This window comes from Aspergillus thermomutatus (genome assembly GCF_002237265.1).
Source record: "Aspergillus thermomutatus strain HMR AF 39 chromosome Unknown NODE_113, whole genome shotgun sequence".
NCBI lineage: Eukaryota > Fungi > Ascomycota > Eurotiomycetes > Eurotiales > Aspergillaceae > Aspergillus > Aspergillus thermomutatus.
In genome coordinates, this window is record NW_020798162.1 from 6,299 (window position 1) to 21,773 (window position 15,475).

A 15,475-nucleotide genomic window follows, 5' to 3' on the forward strand; every position below is an offset into this window, starting at 1 on the left:
GAATATTGCATTTCATCAAGGACACCAAAAGATATTGTTGTGATCGAAATTGGCCATATTATGCCTCATTCTGCCTCTCAAGGGACTAATAGATGACTACGATAAACCCCCAGTCAAACCTTACCGGCCCCCTATAATTGTCTCATACTCCAGTAAGAGTATCCGTATGTATAGAACTAACTGAATACCCAAGGGAGCCATCAAGCCTTAGCCTTCGCACGCAACATAGACGGGCAAGGCAGATGCTCTTCGTCCTAGTCTTCAAGGACACGCGAGACTTGACAGATTTAGTTTTCCACCGTATGACTCTCCAGTCCGCGCCCTCTGCAACACTTCTAAAACGTCGCAGCAATCCCAGGCTCGGAGTTTCCAAACTGACGTAGCTCAAGGTCAAAGCCGGAAGGAAAAGAAACTCATAGATCCCTATCTAAATGACGCAGGGGAGTTCGGGCAAGGACCTGTTCTCGCTAGTCCTCAAAGTCAGCAATTGATCAGTCCACAAGTTGCTCGGTTGGAAGGTTTAAATGGGTTCAGGAGCACATTGCCGCGCCAAGTTGTGCTCTGGAACTCATGCTCGTCGACGTCCTCGACAGAGCCTTGCAAAAGAAGTACCTGCAGGCGCCGTCGAGCTAGAAACCAAGGGAATCTGACACCGTGACGTTGAAAGCTGGAGCTGAAACGATAGGAATCCTGCTGGATAATTAAGTTGCAGCGTCATCTGTGAGAAGAGGGTCGCTCAATGTTGAAAGCACGATTGATGAAGGATTCCTGGTTCTGACTTGTGAGTGACATCAAGGCGATTCTGAATCAAGACAGGTGTCAAATTGGACGTCATAGTCCGAAGCTGGCCTGTTCCCGTTCGGTTCGATGCGACTCGCGAAGATGCCTCGAGCTCGACGTGTCCAAAAGCTGAACGGGATGAATTGTTATTAGCACTAGCACGCAGCGACCAGCGTGCCTGCTGCCATCGCATATGCATGTCATACGCGGACGGGGTCATAGCCACACGAGAGCATCGACATTCTTCTGTCTTGCAGTAGTTGTTCTAGACCTATGAGGGATCGAAAGTGAACGAGGAGGATGTTGCCAGCATGACCATGTCACGATCTGATGGGGTTTTTCTACACATCGCGATGGGTGCTTGGGCTCAGTGTTGGATTGCCACTCGTTCGGCAGGGAGTTGTGGGTGCTTTGATACCTGTAGAATTGTCCGGCCTAGACTCGAGTTTCGAGGTAGCAGCCTCTTCTGAGGAGGCAAGAAGACTCCATTCACTATTTTCAGGTGGGACTCCAGATGCTGACCGAGATGGTTCCAAATTTTACAGAGTACTCTACCTGAACCGTGCCTCGATGGATCACCTTGAAGATCTATTGTAGCCCCAGCGGATGGACTGGCCGGGCGTCCCGTGTAGAGCTGAAGGGGCGATGATCATCAGCTCACCAATACGGCTGCTGAGTATTGACCACTTCAATGGCTACCTATTCTCCAAGTACGCTACTTCCATAATCCAATGCGCACCTTGATGAATGATCTACGGTCTCAGGACAGTCCGATCCAGGATACTACCTAGGATTATATCGGTATACAAATCTAGAGATTGAAGCACGATACAAAAATAGCTAACACAAGTCCTTCATCGCGGAACATGAATGATAAGACACGGCAACTCAATTTGAAATTGATATGTAAATTGTGGACTGATACTCGCTGATTTCATCTGGTCATGAACTTACGATAGATATCAAGGCCCACGACACCTTGCATGAGGCGATTGCGAGTGATCAATACTACTAGCTACCTACCTATGGACCTATGCACCTCCACCTTCCCGGTAGGTAAGGTATGTGGGGATTGGGACATAGCTCAGGCTAAGTGCCACAGTAGTCAGTAAGGTTTCGTGTTCAGCAGGGAACTGGAACTGCACGGGCAGGAGAGAATCAATAGCATGATTAGGTAGCATCCGATCAAAGCTGCAGTAATCGATGCAATTGATGCGTTCGACTAGTTACATGACACATTCGATATCCGCAATGCATCGAATCGTCTGTCGTCAGGTCTAGACTTTAGAACGGATTCAAGTCTCAAGGGTTTGAGTCTGGAGGTATTACGCATATCAGACTGGATAGGATTAGTTGCATAGAGGACGGAATATCTATTCATGCCTTGCTCGAGGCAACTGGCAACTGGTACCTAGCTGCTTGGTACAGGTTGGGTATTCCATAGTAGCCTGAGGCATGACCATCTCGACGATGCTATCCATCTTTGTCCCACTTAGCTTGAAATCAGAGATATTCAAAAGAAGAAAACAGGATTGATCAAGTAGAGAAACCTGAAACAAAGCACGAGTTGACCTTACATCCAGGTTCCAGGACAGTAAACATTCCCTTTGAGCCAACTGATTATGGTCGTGCTCCTAGAATAAATCGATACATGAAGAATCTTGCCTTTGCCATGTAGGGGGATCCCTGCCTCTCCATACCCTGACGGGCGACTCTGGGCATTGGTCTGATTATCTATTGGATCATTTGGATAAGTGAGAAAAAAGGGGAGACGTCTGTCACTCTGCCCGGTGTCCGTTTTACTTTCAGCCACAGCGCCAACAACGCCTTACGGATTGAAAAGTGCCGAGAGGCGCAAACGGGTTAGCCTCTGTGTTACTACCTAGATAGGGTGTTGGAGCCTCAGGCAAGTAATACCCTGATAATGGAGCATTTATCGGATCTCGCCTAGGCCGACTCGACAGGTAAACATGGACAACGCATTGATTCAGATCATCTCAGAATCAACGATGGGACTAGAGATTGTTGATTGAATGCTAAAGACGATGGTTTGGTTTGAAACAAATCCCATTTGCTTTTTATGACCTGTCAAAGATGCGTTCTATTTGAGTTTCGGTCAATTGCCTTCATGGTGGTTAGATTTTAACCTAATTTAGCTACAAAAGCTACTATAGTAGTGTACAGTGATGGATTGAGCGTCTAAACTGGCCTGACTATGTCTCCATCATTTGGTAAATAGAGAAGCCCTCCGACATCAATGGTCCTAGAGAAAAAAAAAAAAAAAAGGACCAGATCATCCATAACTATAAGCCCATAATTGACTGGGGAACAGTATCGACTATTTGACTGCAATCTTGGAAGGAGGAAGCTAATTCCAGACCAAACGGATTAATGTTTGAATTAACGGAGTTTGCGTGCGAACCCGTTGGCCTGGATGAGATCCGATAGACACTTAGACCTCGCCCGCCAGCCCTTAGTCTCCTTCTAAACATTCGCTAAACACCACTAAATCTACTACAGAGGTGGTCAACCTGGAACTGGAAATCCTCGCAATATCTATGCCAATAAAACTAAGGACAAGATTGCCTCCCCTCTTAGTGCTCACTCCTCGCTGGTTCTTTTGAACTTGAAGATCATTCTACCAGTAAAGACACCTCGGTGATGTTTCTGATCACCCTATCCGAAGTACTTCCATCAAACAGGGTCGACTACTTCATGTAAAGTAGACAGTCCGAGGTCCAAGTCGAGACCATGATCTACCCAATCGGAAATTAGTGGGACCAAATCCCATCAAGTTCAAGCCCAGCCGGACAATTTCATCAGGGGTTCATAAGGAACATCCGTGTGGTTATTATCGCCGTGCCTCAAGTGTGCAGGCATACCCATAGTCCCATGCCCTTTAAAGAGACTCATGTAGGTACACGTCGAACTCTACGCACTGTACTTGTGAAATTGAGTTGAGATCTTTTAATGGTTCGTGGCGGAAAGCTGCTGCTCTGCGTGCAAATTCAATCTATCGAACTATCAATCAGTCAATCATTCGAGCGAACAGAAATCTGGCTGCTCGTTGCTAGCAAACGCCACTTCGTCAGTCGATTCGTCGTTATCAACCAAGACTCCAGTCCAGGCCCTCACGAGAAATGCTTCTTGCGGAACTGGGACGGGGATCCCTAGATTATAGATTGGCCTTTGTTTGTAGCCAACATGGTTATGGACGAACAACTCAGCAACTAATTCCTAGTAAGTAGTACACTCGTGGTTAGGACCTGGATCAACCACGTCCCCATGGCAATCCCTACAGGGGTTTGGTACTTATGTCAGATTGTCTGTTCTTGCTTCCTGGAACTGTCGAGGAATCCGACCCGGTCAACCGAATCGTCCCCAAAGCGGCATGTGAATAGAAGCAGAGAGAACTCCCTTCGAAGGCAGGGGATATGTACTGCATAGTGCATAGCGCATAGTACCCAAAATCAACACTGAAGGCGAGCGATGCCCCAAAATGGCAATTCCCCAACTCCTGATGAAACGAGATGAGGATCGATCAGAGGCTCAGAGCAAACCCGGAAACGATGGTGAATGTTATTGTTCAATCATCAGTCATTACACATGGTGGATGGCTGCCAGGATTTGCATTCCATGGGGGGTTGAAAAACGTGGGGCAGGCTAGCTGAAACCTCAGGGCTGCGAGTGAAGGAGAAAATAGAAAAACAAAAAAAGGAAAAGGAAAAAGAAAGAGGCGTCAGATCCGTTTGATTCTTCATAGATCCGGGGCCACGAATATGACAGCTCTTATTTCCTTTTTGCCAGGGACCCGCTTTACTCGACGTGCATGTCTAGTCACTCTAGTGGGAGTTATGGATGTGCTACGCAGCACTTTACTACTTACATACATGGATATTACATACAGACAGGCAGATACGGTACGGATGTATGTACATGCATAGCTATTATGGAGACTGAGCATTATTGATATTTGCTTCCGTCCTGTCCACTGCCAAGTCCGCTACTCGATCAGGTAGCCCTGTTTGGTGTGTTTCCTTTTCGGGCTTTGCTATCTACCTTAGGGATTTGATGGCGATAGTACAGGGGCTGCCCCATTGCCTCAAGATTTGAGATTTCACCAGGCATTCATCATTATTCGTGGCATTGAAGTTTCAGCACAGGTTACAGAACTGGCTTTGAATCTGATAGACTGTACAGTGGAAAATAAACATAGGAGTGATACCCCTCTTTACTGCGCATTCTATTTCTGTCGACTGTCGAGTGGCGTCCTCAGAGTCAACGATATGCGTGTCCGTTGGAGATGTCATAGATCGAAATGAATTCCAAATCACTTTGGCCAACCTGACTAAGCAACTGTCTCATTTATTGACGTTTCATGCCTTTAACAGGCTAGTCGCCATTGCCCTAAGACGGAAGAAGTCCAGAACGTCCGAGCCATGAGCCTGACAGCCATCTGATCCTGGTCGCTGGGATCTCCCCGTGACCCAGGTAGACGGGCCTACCTCGGGCTGGTGGCGATCATCGAGTGGCCCTCTCGAGGCTTCGAGGCTTGATCCCTTGATCAAGGGCTAGATGGGTGAGTGATTCGGTCTCATTCGGTTCAGTAGGTAGACGTACTCTGTACAGCATTGGGAGTTCTATCGATAAACATGCCCAATCGAGCCGACTCTGTCATGTTCATCAAGCCCAATAGTTATAGGCATTGTAAGCCCGACGATGGCACTGTCATGGACAATTATTCCCAGATGGCCTTGTCGCCATCAATGATTGCTCGATTGCCTCCTCGCAGAGTGTCTCAGATATTTTTGTTCAGGCTGTCCCAAGCTCTTCGCTCTTCCAGCAGCTCAAGGTCCTTGCTTCGTGCTATTTGATTCTGGTCGGAATTTGTGGAGTGTGGAGGCAATGACGACCCGCAATTTGGAGGCTTTGCGTTTGCCTGTGCGTCGGATATTTATCTGTGCCATCACTATATTAGTCCAGTTGATCGCTTGTCAGTACTTTTGTCATGCTCGCCCAGTACCGGTGCATCACCATTGCAGCAAGTAGACAAGGAGGATGCTTCGGCAGTATCCCCAAACTCCAGATCGGGATGAACGCAGATGGAGGGTGTTTCCGATTGCCTCTTCCGTCATGCAATGGGTCGTGAGCATCTGGAATTGGAGATCCTCTCCGTATAGGGATGTCCAGTGAGCTGCGTCTCTTACCCCAGAAAGAGCAAAAGCAAAGCCGGATGGGCAGTTCCGCAACAGCCACAGAAGCTTCAATGATCGCACTCATCCAGACATTACTGGAAACGGTTTTCTATCTTCTCTTGATCGATAGACGCGCACACACACACAATCTTCGGAAACGCAATGTTTTGCTTAGAGCTGGGGACTAGGAGGAGCCCCGAGGGGATCAGATCATGATCATTATTGGTCGGATCAAAGTATATTGAAGTATTGATGGCAGTGATGCAAGGGGAATCGAGGCCTTCTACCCGTGTAGATCGAGAAACCACTGCAGCGTTGACAAATCAAGGGTCCTCGATCCCTAGGTATCCAGCTCAAGCAGTGTGGTCATTCAAAGGGCACGTTGATTCGTCGATCTGCTTTCTCCTTGTATGCCGGTTAGCGTGAGGCACATATGTGAGGTACTTGCGTATAGTGCCGTCTGTGCTCTTAGGCTTTGTGACAGAGATGATTCAAACGGGACCATGCTTCCCGAACACTATCTACTATCTAGACAACTTTGTACGTACCCCGTAGATGGGTTACAGTAATTGATTAGCGGTTGTCGAAAACCAAACTTTGCCGGAATGCGATTCTTACTTCCCCGCCATCATGGGATGGACCTGGAAGATGCTGCTGTGGGTTGGTGGGCCTCTCTGCACATCAGTACCTAGTACCTAGGGATTGACCAGGAAGTCATGTCAATGATCAATGTTATTTCCGCCCGTAAGTATCTACAGTAAGTATGTCATCTTCTAGACCAGACCCATTTCCTATTACCCACATGCTCTATCTAGCTAGATACTGACTGTAATTCCTAATTCCCTCCCCATTTCCGTGTTTGGTTGGTCGCAGATCTGCCTAGCCGATAGTTGATACATCCTCAATTCAGATACACTCACACTTTGGAGAAGAGATACAGAGATTCGAGCTCCATTTTGCTTGCAGTTCATCGACTGCACGTCTGAGCGCCACCCACTAAATCGAACTCCTTCTCTTTCTCCTCTCCTTCATCCCTCGTTCGCCATCCTGCATCGAGATATAAAACATGCAGCGGGTTCGCACCTTATCCGTAGAACAAGCAGCTTTGAGTTCTTCATCTCTTCACATTGCCTCGTGGAATCCCTCGCTTTGCACCAAGCATCCCCCTTGAGCCATATCTCTCAATTCTTAAACAAGTGTCTCACCTGCTTGTATCAAGCTTGTGTCAACAGGACAACCCGCGAACCATTGTTTCTCTATCTTCTTTTACGTTCTCATCTCTAGCTGTCGTTTCTGAGACATACCCGTCAAGCAAGGCTACGTACATACCCGCAGTACATATACATACATAACACTGGTGTGGACGTCATCTATCACTGTGTCAACACGGTGAGACACACAGATATAACCAATCCACTCTCAGCCACCTGCACAACGCACAGCACAGACGGAACCATGATGTTCGAAGACATGGCGTCGACTTGCGACGAGATCTCCCAGCGCCGCGCTTTGCCGTGAGTGATCAATGTCCGTCATCGTTCCAAATGTCGCCTGACTGACGTACCTTTTCCACCTGTAGCAGCATACGCTCCATCTCCAACAGCTCATCCGGGCCTGTAGATCTGGGTGATGACCGCAAATTACCTCCTCTTCCTCGAGCGGAGCCATTGCCTCGGGGACCCTTTAACCCTTTCACTTCCAACATCTTTGCTCCGAGCCCACCCAGCACACAGGACACTTTCCCTGCCAAGTCGCCGTGGCCGGTTTCGGAGCACATTGTGACTCCTCCCTCGCCCGCCAACTCCGCCGACAGCTCCTGGCCCGACAGTCTGACGCCACGCAAGGCCTTTGAGTGGCCTCAGGAACTCTCTTCGGCCGACCTGCTGAGCTTGATTGCTCCGAAGAACATTAATCGGAAGCCACCACTGCAGCAATTGTGCGGAAGAAAGCGCAAGGGAAGCATGATCTCCGCCGACATCGATGATCAGCGAGAGAAGCATCGCATCGCCGAGGGAAACCGACGCAAGAACCTCAGCCAATTGCACCGAGAGCTTGATAGCCGGATTCATGACTTCTTCCTTGAACGGGCGGGCTGGAACCCGGCCAAAAGCTTGCCCGAATCCAAGGAACACATCGTTCAGGGCGCTATCTTCCTCATCGACTTCATGCTGCTGATCATCGTGCACCTGATTCGCCAGGAGAACGAAATGCCTCGACAGCTGTCAGAGAAGCTGCAGCCCCAGATCCGCTGCATGCAACTACAGCAATTGGTGGCGAACCTGCAACAGCAAAATCAGACAGCCCAGCAGCAGATCAAGGTCCTCAAGCAGGAGAACCAGCTGCTGGAAGAGCGAAACCAAGCACTTGAGTTCCAGCTCAAGTCATACGAGCACATGTTCCGGTCGCCCAAGAGCGAGCAAACGAGCCCTCGTCCTCTGACGCAGGTCCCTGAAGCCAAGACTCACAATGTGCTCCCTGGCTTGCGAGTTCTTTGTGATGGGATTGCTGCCCCGACCGCCGCCCCGGAGCCCTTGCATCCAGGCTCCTCCCACGCGCAGTCCTTCGGACACACCTTTCTCAGCACCACTCCTCCCGTGACAGGACCTTCATCACCGGTTTTTCCTCACGTAACTTATTCGGTTGCACATTCGCGGCGCCAATCTCTGATCCCGTCACCTTGAGGCAGAGACATGAGTATCATGCGGTGACATTAAAGGCAGTCCTTCTGTCATGAGTTTCCCTGGGTCATAGAATGGTTGTCGTCCTGAGCCGTCTTGCTTTCGATTGTCTATCGCGGTTGAGCGTCTGCATTGTATCAACATCAAGTCCTTGAACAGTGATGCGCTTTTCATTCTGCAGTTTCGAACATTCGACTTCACTTATCCCTCAGCTCGTCTCTCGGATTATAGAATATTTATGGTGCATTTGTCGGCGAACATTGGAGAAAATGGGGTGGTACATTTTGAATGGAAAAGGAGATCATGGATGGATTTAAGGGTGGGCTATTTGATTCCTTTGCATATTTCCTTTGTTTGCTTCATTTACCTGTGGAAACCTGGTGTTTGGAACGTTTGTCATCTCTGGGCCGGTCTGATTCTGGTTTTGTTCATGCTCCCATATACGCGAAACATCAGGAGCTGGTTTCGGTTTCTTATCTCCCACTGTTGATCTTTATGATATGCCTGAATGGCATAATAAGCTGTACACATCAGCAAATGCATGATTCATGAATAATAGCCACAAAATTTCGAATTTCTATCATCTTCGATTGACTAGATATGCTCCGGTTTGCATGCAATGCTGAGGCATCTAGATAGATCTCGAGATAGCGAGTCTTCCAAGTTGGCGAATGGGATGCGCCTCGACCAACTGCCAAGAAAACCCCCTTTTTGCCCCGATGGTGGTTGTTGATGAAGACGGATGTCGGGACACCACGATATTGTCGAAATATTGAATAAGAGCGATCGATCAATTCTACTCCGTAGAGCGTGCATGACTACGATGCTCATCAAATAAATGCCCCGCTTACAAATAATCTGCAGCGACGATAATATTAATGAGAAGGCTCTACGGTTGACTTGTGATAATCCAAGGGTGGACTTTGTTCTGGGCTCTGCCATCCCCGTGCCCGGATTGCGCTTAGACAAAACTCCCCGTCCTTCTTCGACGGCCCGTTTTTCCTTCTCCCAAACGGTCTGGTTATTTGGCAGCATCGTCACTTCTTCGAACTTCGCTGGACCCTTGACTTTCTTCTTTCTCTTCGTCTTAAATATACGTTTCATAATTACATTTGGCTCCATTTACATTCGTTTGTGATCTCTTCTCTTGCGGTGCCCTACTGGCCGCACCCTTCCGCAAGACCACCTTTTTTCCCCATCTCCACCAAGCCATTCCTCCCTACTTCGTGATCCATCGCGTTATCGACTCCTTTCCTCTCGTCCCGGTGTCAGCCAGTTCGACTCGTTGAAGAGTTGCTTCGAATTTTGCCTATTAAAGATTCCCTGCCAACAGTTTCGAGGATTTACGTCTATCGTGCGGTCGGCTGGTCGTCTCAGTTCGACGTTGAGCGTGTCCACGACACACCTTTTTTCCAGGAATCGTTGCCGTTTTCGGGCTGGGACGGTTTTCGAATATTGAACGATAAATCGCCAGTCACAACGCGTTCTCTGCTCACATATTGCAAAGATGCTTCTTCCCAAGGGTGGTGTAACGTGGAAGTCGGCCAAAGCTCGACTCCCTCCCTGGAGGGCCGTCGTTGTTCTCCTTACACGGCCGCGATTCTTGATATCTTTAGCTCTCACAGGCATCTTGATCTTATTATGGCGTGGAATCAGCAAGTCAGCATCTGGAATGCAAAAGTGAGTATCTATTCGGTCGTCATGAATGAAGTGTGGAGTGGTTCTGACAAGGGGTTGGTGTGATCAGTTTCTATTGCTACGGTCCCCCCAAGTCGCCAATGGAAATGACCATCAACGAGATGAACGCATGGATGGCGCATACTCAGACTCCTGTGATCTTTAACCACCATGAGCCCTATGTCGTAAATGACAGCAGTATCGTCAATATCGACCTCAACGACATTCATTCAACCCGTGAAGCTAAGGAGAACAAGGAGCGGGTATTGATCCTCACTCCTCTGAGAGATGCCGCGCCCCATTTGGAGAAATACTTCGATCTCCTCTACAATCTGACTTACCCCCATGAGCTCATTGATCTGGCCTTCCTCGTTGGCGATTCTCAGGATGACACACTTGCCGTTCTCGCAAGGGAGCTGAACCGAATTCAAGATCAAGTGGAAGACAAAATTGCTTTCCGCAGCGCGACAATCATTCAAAAGGAATTTGGAGCTGATACTGGCATGGATGTTCAGGATCGACACTCCTTTGCTGCTCAGGGCCCCCGGCGCAAGGCTATCGCCCGGGCTCGCAATTACCTGCTCTACTCCGCTCTGAAGCCTGATCACTCCTGGGTTTACTGGAGAGATGTTGATATCGTTGACAGCCCTCCAACTATTCTGGAAGATTTTATTTTCCACAATAGGGACATTCTTGTTCCTAGTATGTTGAACTTTTCTCTCCCAGTTGCTGCAGAGCTAACGTATTATTCTTTTTCAGACATTTGGTTCCATCGCTACAAGGACGGTCGTGATGTTGAGGGTCGCTGTATGTACATGTCTGTTAGCATGAATTGGAAGCATCACTGACAATCGTTAGTTGACTACAATTCGTGGATCGAATCCGACAAGGGCCGCAGATTGAGACAGACTTTGGACCCGGACACTATTCTCGCTGAGGGATACAAGGAATATGATACGGGTCGGGAATACCTCGTTGGAATGGGTGACTGGAGGAAAAACAAGGACGAGGAGGTTGAACTTGACGGCATCGGTGGTGTCAACATTCTGGTCAAGGCGGACGTTCACCGTTCAGGTTGGTGCATCTTCCGGCATCGTCACACGCATCTTAGTTCTAACCATCCACATTATAGGCATCAACTTCCCAGCGTATGCATTCGAGAACCAGGCTGAAACGGAGGGGTTTGCCCGTATGGCCAAGCGGGCTGGATACGAGGTGTACGGCTTGCCAAACTACATTGTGTGGCACATCGACACCGAAGAGAAGCCCGGCAACCTCGGGGATCGCAAAGCGTATTAAAAATCAACGATATGAATCAATGGCCTCATCCATGCATTCGGTTATGCCAAAGGAGAACCGAAAGTCCACCTCTCATTTTTACGCTCAATACCCGTTTGTCCGCGGATATCTGACGCAGTTGCCGTCAGGATACTTGCGTGGAGTTCTCAACACCATATTCTCATTGCTGGTTACATCCCCAGCTATTCATTTCTATGCTCTTGTTTTCTTCAGTGACGTTTGAAACGGATATCTAATGATATCAATAATTTTCAGTCTTCTTCATGTTGTGTTCTAGGGATTTCTTTATGTGCTGCTTCCTTGGCGCTTCGGGGACGTTGTTCAGCGGTATTTGGAGGATTATAGAGTTGACTGGTCGACTGATTGATTGACCTAATAGCCCCCTGAGTTTTGTCCTCGATCTTCTGCGATCAAGCAGACGGACTTGGCGACCCTGATGCTGTCAATCGGGCTTTGTCGTCCGTTGGAATCGCCACTTCTCCCCGTTCACCAATTCGTGGCTCGAGAGACTCGTTCCCAGTTGTCTTCTGAGTCGGGATCAGTCAATGACATCGTTCTCAGACCTGTGTCCGTGGCCTATGCAGAGGTCTTGGCAGAGAGACGGGATTACCGGGTCAGGGCGCGTCCAAGGGTGTTGATGTCAAATGGAGGTGGGCAGGAAGGAGACGGACCAGGTATCGACGTGGCAGCCATTCATGTACATAGATATATATGTACCTATACAAAGTGAATTTCTGACAAGCATGCCAAGTGTTCGACATCTTTCAAGCACATCTGCTTGAGCCACAAGAGCTTCTCCTGCCTCGCAACAATACCAGAGTCATGCAACCAATGAAGATTATGGCATTGACTATGTAATTGCATACCGATTGGAAGTAGTCACATCGATAAGAAGCATGCATTGCTAACATATTTGTCTTCTCGCATCATGTTCATTATCCGGTGCAACCTGAATCACCGTAGGAGTAGACCATTCCCCACATTGTGACACGGTCCCGCTGTCTGCCCCACGCTGAACCTACCTGTGCTTCAACAAAAACAGTAGATATTGAAGCCTCCACCCCAAGCACTCGACTTTCTCACCAACATTCATGTTCCATCTAACCAGACTCACCTCCCCCGCTTTTCTCAACCGATCATTCACCCGAGCATTCTCGACCACAATCATGGCTTCCACCAAGTATGAGTTCCTCTGCATCCTGCCCGATAAGCCGGATGCTCTGGCTAAGAGGCTGGAAGTGCGCGCGTAAGTCACTCTTTCTCCCTCCTGGGCACCCTAGACTCTTTTCCTGCGTGAGTTGACGAGATTGTACAGCTCCCACCTTGAGGGCGTCAAGCCCCTGGTTGCGGATGGGGTGATCACGATGGGTGGTGAGTATCCTGCAAGCGTTTTTGCGGCCCTTTGGCCTCGATGGTTACTTGCAGAGGAGATGGCTGAGTGATTGAGCAGGGGCTATGCTGGAGTCTCATTCTACCGAGGGCACGCCCTCGTTCAAGGGGAGTGCGATGTTGCTGATGGCCGAGAGCGAGGAACAGGCGCGGGAGCTGCTGAGCAAGGATATCTATGTTAGGAGTGGAGTGTGGGATTTGGAGAAGGCGCAGATTATTCCGGTACGTGATTAGGTTTCTTGTGGCTTGCTTCCATGCTTGTTGGGGCTAATGGTGGTTCAGTTCAAAACTGCTGTTCGGACGGGAATGTGAGTACTAAAGTGGGAAGGGACACTGGGAACGAGTGATGTATTTGTGTGAAATAATGCATTGATACGTCTCTGATAATCTACACAAGTGATGGTGCTGCCACCTATGTTAAGAAGTTCTGTTCGCATATACAAGCATTCATGTGACTACAGCTTCGCCTTAGGCTGGAGCATCGCCTCTGCCACCTTGCGACGCTGGATTTTTCCCGTTGCCGTCTTTGGAATCTGTGCGACTATCCAGACCTGTTGTATGGCGTTAGTTCCTTGCCCAGGAAGACACGTTGGGCACAAGGACATTGGCATACATACCTGCTTCGGGGTCTTGAATTTGGCCAGCTTCCCGGCCACCCATGCCTTGAGATCCGCCTCGGTTGCAGAGCCGGCACTCTTCAACACGACCGCGGCTCCAATATCCTCCCCATAGTGGCCCTCGTCTGGAATGGCGAAACAGACCGCTTCCGCAACCTTGGGATGAGACAACAGCGTGTTGTCAAGTTCGATAGGGCTGATCTTCTCTCCGCCCTTGTTGATGAGCTCCTTGATACGACCGGTGATGATAACGTAGCCGTCGCGGTCCTTCTTACCCTGGTCGCCCGTGCGGAAGAAACCGTCCTTGGTGAAGGACGACTTGTTGGCGGCCGGGTTGTTCAGGTACCCCTTGGTCACGTTTTCACCACGGACGCAAATCTCCGCCTCCGTGCCCTGAGGCACTTCGTCGCCAGCTTGATCGAGGATCTTGACCTCTACGCCTTGTCCGATTCCGACACTGCCGGGTTGGCGTTTTCCCGGTGGGAGAGGGCTACTCGTCATCTGGTGGGCCGCCTCTGTCATCGCGTACGCTTCCAGCACGGGGGCCTTGAATGTTTTCTCCAGATCCTCAAAAGTCTTGGGAGAAAGAGGTGACGAACACGAGCGGATAAAGCGGATCTTGGGAATGGGATTCGGCAGAGGGGTCTTTAGGAGGATCTGGTGGATCGTAGGCACAGCGGTGTACCAGTTCGCCTGGTGAGTGACGAAATCTTGCCAGAACTCCGAGGCAGAGAACTTGAGAGGTACTATCACAGAGCCTCCAGAAAAGAGAGGGGCGAGGAAGCCGGCCAGCAGCCCATGAACGTGAAATAGAGGCATCACCAAGTACGTACGGTCCTCGGGAGTTAACTGATATGTATCCCGGATGTTCTCTGTGCGCGTTTAGAGAAATTTCGACCAAGTCACACTGTGTTGTTCACTTACTCATGGTTGTGACAAGGTTCTTGTGTGTTAACGGGACCTGCTCCCACATTATGATCAGTATGATTGTCTCGTTCAGTGCGTTGATGGACCATACGGCTTTGGGTCTACCAGTTGTCCCACTTGTGTGCAAAACAAGGGCAACATCATCAGGCTGTGCCTCGAGGACACCAATGTTGCCCTTTCCAGCAAGTTTGCCCAGTTCCTTGACGTCCAGTACAACCTCCTTCCCATCCCAGTAACACTCCGCGATGGCAGCGTTGTATTTCCTACCGGCCTGCACAGCAGGACCGTTCTGCGCAAAAGAGCCCCGCGGAATCAACACCAGGGAAGAGCTGAGATCGTCGATGTAAAACTCAAATTCCTCCTGCTTGTACGCCGGGTTGAGGGGAGCTGCGATGGCTCGCTGCCATGATGCAGCCAAGAATGAGACGATGAATTCAAAGGAATTGACGAGAGCCAGTGACACTGCAGCTCCATGGCCAACCCCCAGTCTAGCAAGCTTGGCTTGAAAGTCAGCGACATGGGCATGCAGCTGCTTGTAGGAGACCGACAAGGCCGACGGCTTATGAGGGACTATCACTGCAACACTCGGGCTGTCGGACGAGAAGGACCGAGCTAGAGTGGCCATCGTTCTTGTGGTGTGTCTTGGCCGTCAGGGATTATTTACAGTGATGGATAAGATAGATATCTAGATAGTAGGTGATACAGGTTGAATATGGGAATTCTGCGGATAGGATTCAAGTGTCCTACGAAATCGATACAGGCGTGCCAACATAATCATAATGATCAAACCCATCGGCCCTCGGACTGGCAGCGCCTTTTATTCGCCCTGTTTTCTCGCTCTCCTCCCTGTCTCCTCCCTTGGAGCGGTCGGTTCCGGGTGGATTATGTAAGGACAGCCAAACAAGGCAAACAG

At 49.4% G+C, this 15,475-nt stretch overlaps 4 protein-coding genes across 4 annotated transcripts; 3 read left to right on the forward strand and 1 right to left on the reverse strand.

Moving 5' to 3' along the window:
- Positions 1-7,430: 7,430 nt before the first annotated feature.
- On the forward strand, positions 7,431-8,656 carry CDV56_102218 (putative HLH DNA binding domain protein; the record flags this gene model as incomplete). The annotated part of the gene is made up of 2 exons (XM_026755837.1): positions 7,431-7,489; positions 7,555-8,656. 2 exons carry the CDS (start codon positions 7,431-7,433, stop codon positions 8,654-8,656), a joined length of 1,161 nt encoding a protein of 386 aa, XP_026613845.1.
- A 1,504-nt stretch (positions 8,657-10,160) lies between these two features.
- CDV56_102582 (ANP1/MMN9/VAN1 family protein) lies at positions 10,161-11,629 on the forward strand (the record flags this gene model as incomplete). The annotated part of the gene is made up of 5 exons (XM_026756201.1): positions 10,161-10,333; positions 10,401-11,032; positions 11,090-11,137; positions 11,189-11,404; positions 11,463-11,629. The coding sequence occupies 5 exons, from the start codon at positions 10,161-10,163 to the stop codon at positions 11,627-11,629; spliced, it is 1,236 nt and encodes a 411-aa protein (XP_026613846.1).
- A 1,166-nt stretch (positions 11,630-12,795) lies between these two features.
- On the forward strand, positions 12,796-13,330 carry CDV56_102912 (uncharacterized protein; the record flags this gene model as incomplete). Its single annotated transcript, XM_026756531.1, has 4 exons — positions 12,796-12,875; positions 12,945-13,000; positions 13,080-13,240; positions 13,301-13,330. The coding sequence occupies 4 exons, from the start codon at positions 12,796-12,798 to the stop codon at positions 13,328-13,330; spliced, it is 327 nt and encodes a 108-aa protein (XP_026613847.1).
- A 143-nt stretch (positions 13,331-13,473) lies between these two features.
- CDV56_102986 (acyl--CoA ligase) lies at positions 13,474-15,187 on the reverse strand (the record flags this gene model as incomplete). The annotated part of the gene is made up of 3 exons (XM_026756605.1): positions 13,474-13,569; positions 13,636-14,507; positions 14,560-15,187. The coding sequence occupies 3 exons, from the start codon at positions 15,185-15,187 to the stop codon at positions 13,474-13,476; spliced, it is 1,596 nt and encodes a 531-aa protein (XP_026613848.1).
- Positions 15,188-15,475: the final 288 nt, after the last annotated feature.